The 10,454-nt window shown below is 35.1% G+C and overlaps 1 protein-coding gene across 1 annotated transcript in view; it reads right to left on the bottom strand.

Annotated features, from left to right (window-relative positions):
* Positions 1–362: 362 nt before the first annotated feature.
* The window catches only part of LOC138709496 (paired mesoderm homeobox protein 2-like), an 84,808-nt gene continuing 74,716 nt past the window's right edge, over positions 363–10,454 (bottom strand). Inside the window, exons 4-5 of the mRNA XM_069840303.1 lie at positions 4,837–4,983; positions 363–2,049 (exon numbers count right to left, since the gene is read on the bottom strand). Coding sequence (XP_069696404.1) covers positions 1,907–2,049; positions 4,837–4,983 — 290 coding nt within the window. The 3' untranslated portion in view covers positions 363–1,906. The remainder of the gene's footprint in view (positions 2,050–4,836; positions 4,984–10,454) is intronic.

Genomic DNA, 10,454 nt, shown 5'->3' with positions numbered 1-10,454 from the left:
CAAAATCTTACATTTGATCAAATATTTTATTATATTCTGTGACACAGTAATTTGATAGTGTAATATAGGCCTAAGGGATCATTCATTACCCACATCCTAATTATTAAATTACATTTTTATAGTTTTAGTCAAGGTGTCTACATTGTTCTTCTAGTTCGTTGTATTGCATTGTGAAATATGTGCTTTTTATATCGTCATAATTTCATTCGATTTACAAAGAGTAGACTATAAAGCATGAAAATTTTTATTTCAAAGCTATAAAGTGACGTATTTAAAAAGATGAGACACGTTGGAATTATATATATATATATATATATATATATATATATATATTTATATATATATATATATATATATATATATATATATTTATTTATTTTCATTTAAAACTCTCTTTAAAACCCACAAATTTCCACTTAAAACCGCTAAATTTCAATATAAAAACATCCAGATTTACCGCTGCCCGACCAATTTTTTTTTACCAGGTTCGCTACAGTAACAGTTTGGCTGTGGCGCATGCGCAGACTTCTCATGCAATGCCAGCGTGATCTTTACCTGAATTTATTTTCGCATGTACAGTGGTGGCAAAATAAAAACCGGACCGACGGAATAATCAAAGTCCTCGAAATGAGCCACTGCGCATGCCACGCCCACATTCACAAGATAGCGAGTAATCTATTGAAATTGTTTTTTTCTACTGCTGACATAACCCTTTTCGAAAGCCATTATAAAATAAGCTGGTAAAATTCATGTTCTGGGAATAATAAGTTAATTAAGTAGTAAAATATCGCTGCAATCGGAAAAAAAAAAAAAAAAAAAAAAAAAAAAAAAGGAAGTTTCCTTCCCAGGCAGGATTCGAACCACGAAAGTCTTAGTTACCAGTCTATCGTGCTGTCACTGTGAACAAGGCTCTGAAATCAGCTACAAGGGTCGGTCCAGTTTTTTTTTTGCCACTACTATACATTCCACATCAAAACAAGAAGTTCTCTTCGTGTTCTGTTTACACATCTTGCATATACGAAGGTTAGGTTTGCTTAGTTTAGATTTTTATTAGCCAAGTCTGCGCAAGCCACCGGCATGGCTCAATCGGTTAAGGCGCTTGTGTGCCGGACTGAAGTTGCGCTTGGGCGTGGGTTCGATCCCCGCTTGGGCTGATTACCTGGTTGGGCTTTTTCCGAGGTTTTCCCCACCTGTAAGATGAATGCTAGTTAATCTATGGCGAATCCTCGGCCTCATCTCGCCAAATACCATCTCGCTATCACCAATTTCATCGATGCTAAATAACCTCGTAGTTGATATAGCGTCGTTAAATAACCAACTAAAAAAAAGTCCGTGCATGCGCAGACAGCCAAGATGATCCTGTCGTGAGCCGCACGTATTTTACCGCAATAAAGTATCGAAAACCACCAGATTTAGTGGGAAGCCGCTGACATTGGCAACACTGACCTGACGGTAGAGTTTTGTGTATAGAGTGCTGTTGAGCTTAGATTAATAAGTCGTTGGGATGTGGCCCTTGGAATCTAAACTCCCTCTTACACCAAAACCCAATTATAACAACAAGCATCATAAACAAACACCTCAGAAAGTGCAATATGACATCCGGCACGTTAGTGCTCCTGTATTCATAATAGATAAACATTTGAGTTAGTAGAACCAGACATTAAAATGTCTGAGGTCTAGACTGATTGGTGATGTGAACTGAGCTCTAAGGATAACAATGGGTTAATGGTGGTGTAAAGTGCGTCGAATGAATTTAAATTCAATTAGACTATTATGTTCAAAAGTTCCCATAGTCATTGTGTACTTCGAACGTTTTTGTTCTGGGATACTGGCGATTAACGTGGCCACTCGGTTCTGGTAATTCCAACCTCTCATTCACATACAGCTGTCTCCACTTGCTTATCCACTATATCTGTGTTGGATGTAGACTGTACTCGTGCGCTCTGAAACGGAGGTTGGCAATACTGGTGCTGACACTATATCCGGAACCCATTGTTGTTGACTGGTGTGAAACCGCTAAAGACGGAGCATTGTATGGCGAGGAAATTCCTGCAGAAAAGAAAATATCATAAATAAAATAATAATAATGAAATCCTGTTGTTTGTACTATCGGGTTGCTATCATCGACTATAGGCGGCAATCTTTGAGTTTAGCACAAGAAAGGTATTAGACACACCTTTTAAGTACTCCTACGCCCAACATATTGTTTTTCAACGGTCAAAGTTCAAATGAATCCTATGGATTCAAAATCCCTATATCCACTTTCACAAATTAAAGGGCTTTGACAGTAACTGATGGCAAATAGAGGAAATTTCAACCTAACAGTGACTTTTAACTAACCTTTTGCTTTAAATTCAGTGGATTTTTAAATTCAAACTATACTCGTATAGGCTAAATCATTAGAATTCATTCTTACCAACCAATATGTGGGCATAACTCAATTATGAACAAAATCGTCTTTAGGTGTTTTTGAATCTAGAGGATTCAAATATCTTATGTTGCCACTTTTCTCATCCATTACACTTGTCAACAATGATTTAGTTAAATATAAAATTTCTGCCGTTTCTTATATGTCATCTGCTGATTCCAAAAATGAAATCAGAATTTTTCTATCTCCCACCATATTTTTTGTAATCTTAGAAAAATTGATTTATTTTTATTGCTATATACATTCCTTAACACGCTAATAGAAAGAAAATATTTCAAATATTATATTTTATTGCTTTAACAATTGACCTATAACTTTATATCACTGTTGCCTATGAAGTCAGAATTCATAAAAATAAATTTTATTCTTCATTAGACTGTGAGAGTATTAGTTCTTAGTTGAGTTGGAACTTACATTCATGAAACAAGCTTCATAACCAGTGTTTCCTTTGCCTAATTTTAAGTGTGGTAAAAGTATCTTATAAAGTGAAACATACCTCGAAATACTGTGTAAATCACAAACAATTTTTATTACGTTTGTGGTTAATTAACTTTGAAAGCACACGGGTGAATTTTACTACACTAGTTAAAAAGAGCTTACAGTGTTCTTTTGACTGCAAAATAATGAGGACAGGAACTGGACCCCTGAAATCTGTTGTGTTCTACTAGCCTAACTGGGTGGCTATAAGCATCCCATCATATGTTTTTTTCAGGTCCAATGATATGCCGGGAACCTAAGGATCATTCAAGAGACTGTTACTGTCTAGGGAACCAAAGATCAGAAGATTACAGAGAACTTATCAGCAAGCTGAATCAGAACTATAACGTGATGGGGTATCATATATCTGTCAAAATAACTTCTTGGATTCTCATCTATTTTTTCTTTCCTCAAAACCTTTGGGTAGTGAACAACGAACATGGAGAGTGTTTTCATCAGTATTTTTCTGAAATCGAAAGGCGTTACCAGGAAAAATGGAGCCCAAATATTCTGTCAGACTACTGCAGGACACTCAAAAGAGAATGCTTCTCAAGCGATGTATAGCCTAAAATCTATTTCACACACATTTTAGGTAAATAAATATGATTTTAGGTAACATGTTGCGAGGTATCAATATAAGAAAAGCCTGAAGTACATTTCATATAATTACTCAAAAATCCTGGATACAGAGACATTTTGAAAACAGATCTAAAATCAGCACGAAAAATGGTACAAGAATCACCTATTCTTTACGTTTTAACAAAAAAGATGTTTAATTTTGTTGATCAGTGTTATTTATATACTAGCCGTACCCGTGCGCTCCGCTGCATCTGTTAGAAATAAATATAAAGTAATTACATAATTAAAATAGGACGTTTGATCCAGGGAACATTCGTGTTTGTTAGAAGGATAAATCGTGTGTATTTTAACACGATTCAATTGAGCATAGTTAAAATTTATATTTAAAATAATGGATTGCTAAGCTAACGTACTATTACTGCATACTAAATCAATACACTCTCGTTGTTCGTTAATTCTCTGAGATTAAAATGAGTGTGTACATAAATATTATTTTAAGAAATACAGAAAACGAATGTACAAAATAGCCTATCAAATTTTCTGTGCATAAGAAGCTATTTTAATCTTACCTGCCCTCGATTTACTCAGAAGTTACTGTAATAACATTATAGCATTATGTCCATCTAGAGAAACTACACTTTCCAATGGTGAAATAATAATTAATTATACAAATCGGTTAATTTAGCTTCCGATATTATTCCCACAAACGCAGAAACATCCTCTGTAGACTATGTTTAATAGCTTTCAATTGTTGTTGTCCAAGGCCCCTTATAGACGAAGTCATTTGTTATTTCATTGCACCGTCTTAGCTGGCGTTATTTTAATTTTAAAACTCATTTATCTCATTAAATATCAGTCCTATCAAAATTTTATAAAGAATAAAACGCATCGGAAATCATTTTTAAAGAAACTTTTGTTATGTAACATTTTTTACAAAAGTCAGTAATAAGCGAGATATATCGATTTATTTAATTCAGGCCCCCTTATAACCCCCCCCCCTTTTAAATAACGTATTTTGAATGCCAATTTTCATATAAATCGGTTCAGCCATTATCGCGTGAAAAGGTAACAAACATCCAGACAGACATACAAACAAAATTTCAAAAAAGCGATTTTCGGTTTCAGGGTGGTTAATTATATATGTTAGGACCAATTATTTTTGTAAAATCGAAAATTACCAGAAAAATTTCGGCTACAGATTTATTATTAGTATAGATTATAATGGCTAATGATATTCCTTGCATATAGCAAATTTGGCAGCTACGCTATTCCTATGACATATGCCAGTCCTGCGGAAACATTGCGGCAATTTTTTTTCGTCTGAACTGTCGCCTATCTGTACCAAATCTTACCTGCAGACGTCATAAATGCACAGGACGGCGTTCCAACAGGAAGACTGCTAAGTGCAGGTGTACTGGAAAGCACTGCATACTGCGGACATCCAGGGGCAGTGGTCTTCCACGACGGGTCGTAACTCAAGTAATCTGGCTGAGCTGTCCCTGAAAGTTAAGAAACCTTTAAAATGTAGTCAAAATCTTAACGCTGATTTTGGTATATTTTTAATTTATGAAACCGGGATATTTGTGTGTTCATATCAGTAATTGATATGGGCCTATCTCGCAATAAATCTGATTCCCGGCCCAGGTCGATGGCATTTAAGTGTGTTTAAATGCGATAGGCTCATGTCAGTAGATTTACTGGCATGTAAAAGAACTCCTGCGGGACAAAATTACGGCACACCGGCGACGCTGATATAACCTCTGCAGTTGCGAGCGTCGTTAAATAAAACATAATTAAATCTTAAACACATCTGATTGAGGTTCTGGCTGACATGTTAAATGTTATGTTTTATTTAACGACGCTCGCAACTGCAGAGGTTATATCAGCGTCGCCGGATGTGCCGGAATTTTGTCCCGCAGGAGTTCTTTTACATGCCAGTAAATCTACTGACATGAGCCTGTCGCATTTAAGCACACTTAAATGCCATCGACCTGGCCCGGGATCGAACCCGCAACCTTGGGCATAGAAGTGGCTGATATTTTCATCTATTATCAGACAGTACATCTCACTTGACGGTATGTGTCATAGGAAGAACAATTTGTCTGTATACATCTGAAGTCTGATTAGTGTAATATGTAGCTAGTCGACGATGGAGGGGGAAAGGAACTGGCCACCCTACCCCATTATCTCCTGGCCTAGTTGCCTCTCCTCTGTTGTGATAACCATAATGCAGCGTGGTCAGACACAGCCTAAACGGAGCGGAGCGCTCCACTATAACTCGTTGCGAGCTCCGGTGCTTCCACAGACATAAGCAAGTTCACGCTCCGACTGGACGTCTCTAGCACCACAACCGGTTTCCGAGCTCACAACTCTGACACTACTGCCATAAGGTATTGCAGAAGTCAACACAACACTGAATTCACAATTTGTCAAATTATTTTGTGCGAGATCGTGCGTATTTGCTTGCTTTCCGCACAGAACCAATACGCGGTAAGTGTGAAATACCACATTCAGTATTCCCAACGTAACACATAACAATTTCCCTCTTTTTACCGCTTAAGCGCGACATTCATTTTACTGCTTTAGGCTTTTAACATATTATTTTTAGAGACGTTTAACATAGTAATAATTATAAATTGGAAACTTACCACTGCAATTTCACCTAAATTGCAATGTTAATTATTGTTTTTAAATATTTGCAAAAATTAAGTAAAATCTACTACTCCACGAAACTTATTGCATTCCTGATACAAGTAACATTAAGGAAGCCGTGAAAAACTCAACGAGATTCCAGATGCCGATGTTGTTACTGCAATATGTTATATAAATAATATTGTTAAAATATTAAAATGAAAAATAAATAATTACATAACCTTACCGTTTGTTTTAAGTTCGCATTTATAGACTGGGGGAAAAAAAAGACAGACGTAAATCACGGCCTGCTGGAGTATAGTAAACACAGAAAATATTTTACAGCAACAATGTTGAAGAAATGGTGTTCCGAAGTTGGCGTCATTAAACAGAAACCAACATGGAGATTTCATTGCAAGTAATTAGAAATTCGTCTTTCAGGTATGTAATAAACGATCTTCGCACAAAATAATGTACGATACACGAGCGGTATGTTTATTTTCATGTTCTCGGAAATTAAAAAAGCTCAACTACGTTTCGCTTTTTCAATCTTTTCCTCGACCATGAAAACGTCAACATGCCGCTCTTGTAACGCATGTTGCTATTATTCGTATACAATAAATAAATACTTCGTTGCTAGGGGAACATGGACAGCAGATGGGCGGTAATTTCAGTACTGTTTGTTTTGGCGCATAGTGTAATATGGATTTGATTTTTTATGTTATATACAGTTCACATATAAAGTTCGGTTCAAATTTGAATCACCGACGTATTTTCAGTAGGCATAGAAAATAATTACGATTTTATATAACTACCTCAATAGCGGTGGAGATTCATGTGAGATACGATACTTTTTTCCTAGTACCGTAATGTGTGATCTTTGTAATATAAATAAATAAACATTTCTTAAAATGGTGATACATCAGTCAGTACAGACAAATTTTTGTCACAATCACTCGACTATACAGGATGAGTCGCAAGTAAAGTAATTAATTTCAAGAAGTTATTCTTTGGACTATTTCAACCAAAAAAGTTTAATACAGTTTTGATCGTTTTTGCTTTCTTTTCGAGAAAAAAATTATATGAAACATTTCATCGCGTGTTTTGGGAAAGTTACTGAATTAATCCCCAATATGCTCAGTCAGTTTAAGAGAGCAGTGTATTATGATAATAAATGATTGAAATAATTTTAGTTTTGTCCTTTAAATGTGCAGAAATTTGATCTGAACAAATTTAACTTTTCGTTGTGTAAAGAAATGTGAAAATGTTACATTTGTTCGGATCAAATTTCTGCACATTTGAAGGACAAAACTAAAATTCTTTCAATAATTTATTATCATAATCTCTATCTTAAATTGACTGAGCATATTGGGAATTAAATCAATTGCTTCCCAAAAACACGCTATGAAATGTTTCATATAAAACAATTTTTATCTCAGAAAAGAAGAAAAAACGAGCAGAATTGTATTAAACTTTTTTGTTAAAAATATCTCAACGAATAACCCCTCTGTATATGGCAAAATTAGAACCGATATTTAGGAACTGCAGAGTTTACCTTTGTTAAGTTTATTTATACATATTTCAACATGTATGGTCAAATCTCCTCTCTAGGATCTTTGGCTGTATCAGTAGGCCATTGACTATTCTTGTGTTATACAGGGTGATTCAGAACACCCGTAACAGTAATTTATTTCGGAAACTAGTGCATGAAAATTTTCGAGACAAAAATATTTATAACTAAACCACATGTGAACTTTCACTTGAGCTTGATTTCATCAGTCAGCCTTAACAGGAATAGGGTCAGTGGCGTATCACTTTAAAATTTGAAATGGCAGTCGGGGTCAAATAAGGTACCATTTGATAGAGCTCTTCAAAACAAAACAACTTTCATAGGAAACATTTTTATCAATTCCTACTCTTTCAATGAGAAAACGTACGAAAAGGCAATGCCATCAATATTGAGAAATATTACAAGACGAAACTGTAAAGAAGACAATTAATGTTGACATGTTACTGAAAGGCTGGACAATTCCATTAATTTTTTATAAATTTTCAAACTATCTGCCGTTCTGAGCAGCACACAGCTGTACTCTTCTTCTAACACTGTCAGTGACTCCTAATACTTCGGCGTGGTCAAGTGACTGGCAGAGTAGGAATTAATAAAAACGTTTGTTTTGAAGAGCTCTATCAAATGGTATCCTATTTGACTCGACTCTCATTTGAAATGTTAAAGTGATACGCCACTGACACTACTTCCTGTTAGAGCTGATTGATGAAATCAAGTTCTAGTGAAAGTTCACATATGGTTCAGTTATAAACATTTTTGTCTCGAAAATTTTCATGCACTAGTTTCCGAAATAAATGACTTGAGGATGGTCCGAATTACCCATTGCCTTTTCGTACGTTTTCTCATTGAAAGAGTAGGAATTAATAAAAACGTTTCCTCTGAAAGTTGTTTTGAAGAGCTCTATAATATGGTACCCTCTTTGACCCCCACTCCCATTTGAAATTTTAAAGTGATACGCCACTGACCCTACTTCCTGTTAGAGCTGATTGATGAAATCAAGCTCAAGTGAAAGTTCACATGTGGTTTAGTTATAAATATTTTTGTCTCGAAAATTTTCTTGCTCTAGTTTCCGAAATAAATGACTGTGACGGGTGGTCTGAATCACCCTGTAGGCCTATGTAGATCACTCGTGTAACTGATTTAGATTTTGTTAATGTTAGTGATATTTTGGTGATTAAGGCGATGATGAACCATGGTATGTAAATTTTCAATCCGACATTTGTCTTTATAACTGAGGGAAACCATAAAAAACCTCAGATTGGCCGGGCACAGGGTTTGAACCCGGGACTCATCTTATTCATTTAGTATATATATATATATATATATATATATATATATATATATATATATATATATTAGGGTGGCCCTTAGCTATAGGTAATTTTCCGAAAGTTAAAATTGTGCTGCTCCCACCCCCTTATCTTGTTCCAATCGTCAAAAAAATTATCTGTGCAAATTTACAGCTCAATCGGACAACTGCTTGGCGACCCTCAAACGCTTTGAAGTTGGAGCATAGTATACGCAACGATTAATTCCATACAAAAGCGGTATACTCTTCCCTATCTCGACTATTTCTTTTTTTCTTCTTAGAGAAATTTATGTGGACGTTCTGGCGACCCCACCAATTGTTTAAAAATATTCTGAACGAAATTTCCCAAAAGTTAATTCGAAAAATTCCTGAAAATAAAATGAAAAATTTAAGAAATGTAAGGTTTTTTTAGTAACGCACACAACTTCTATAAGAGAAACACATTTTTATTTACAACAATAATTTCTATAGAATCAAAACACTATGTAAATGAACGGACATTGAACATTATTTTTTCCTAAGGGAGGATATAGTAGCAGTTGGTATTTTTTACAGTCTCTGGTAACAATCTACAAAGCAAATCGTTTCTCAGTTTCATCTTTTGTGTGAATATTATTGTAAGCCTAAATGAGTTTGACTTCTCTTTCTGCAACGTCCTTCACAACAACTATCTTCTAAAGTTTTTCAATTCCACTTTTGTAAACAGGACCATCCTTTCAAGTTGAAGGGTCCTTGTTGAGGAAATGGATGCTGATAGAAACTCTCGTGAAAAAAATTTTAGTACCAGGAGTTGCAAAAGACGAAAACTCAATATTTGTAAAGGAAGAAAAATCATTCTGTTGCAGAATGTAGCTCTTCAGTTGATTTTCTTCTTTTTCTTCTTCCATTATAACTTGAGCCATATTTGCTTTAACCGCTGTTAGAACATAGTCATCAAATAAGGATACAACCACAGTTTCGGGAACTAAGTACCAGAGATGGTTGGAAAATTTATTTGCAGCAGCCTGATCTCTGGATCAATATCCTGATAATTTATCAGTTCACGCATGAATAAGAAATCATGATAAGGTGCTTTAATTGCTTCGGATGACAGAAACCAGGCTCAGACATAGCCTACACTAGAGCAAGAAAAATACAAATTCTTCCTAAAGATTTCTTCTGCTTATGAGATACCTGAAATTGATCTTGTAATAAGTATATCTTGAATGCAAAAATTGCTTTTGCCATTCATCTAGCATGACTTACAGCTTCTAGTATATGAAACGATATCCCGTTCTTTGGAATTCTGCCAAGAAAAATCATCGTTAAAAATTCTTATCTTCATTTTTCATCTGTCCCAAAGCTCTGAATGAGCTATGTCAAAGAGATCGTCCATAATTTCCACAAAAATATCTCTTTTTTTCTTTTTCCTTGCCTGTAGTTCTACTCAAATATTTCTATAAACCTTTCCAATCATCAAAGAG

This window comes from Periplaneta americana, chromosome 11 (assembly GCF_040183065.1).
Source record: "Periplaneta americana isolate PAMFEO1 chromosome 11, P.americana_PAMFEO1_priV1, whole genome shotgun sequence".
Lineage (NCBI taxonomy): Eukaryota > Metazoa > Arthropoda > Insecta > Blattodea > Blattidae > Periplaneta > Periplaneta americana.
Note: the sequence above shows the minus strand (reverse complement) of the source record. Positions and strands in the feature narration are given on the sequence as shown.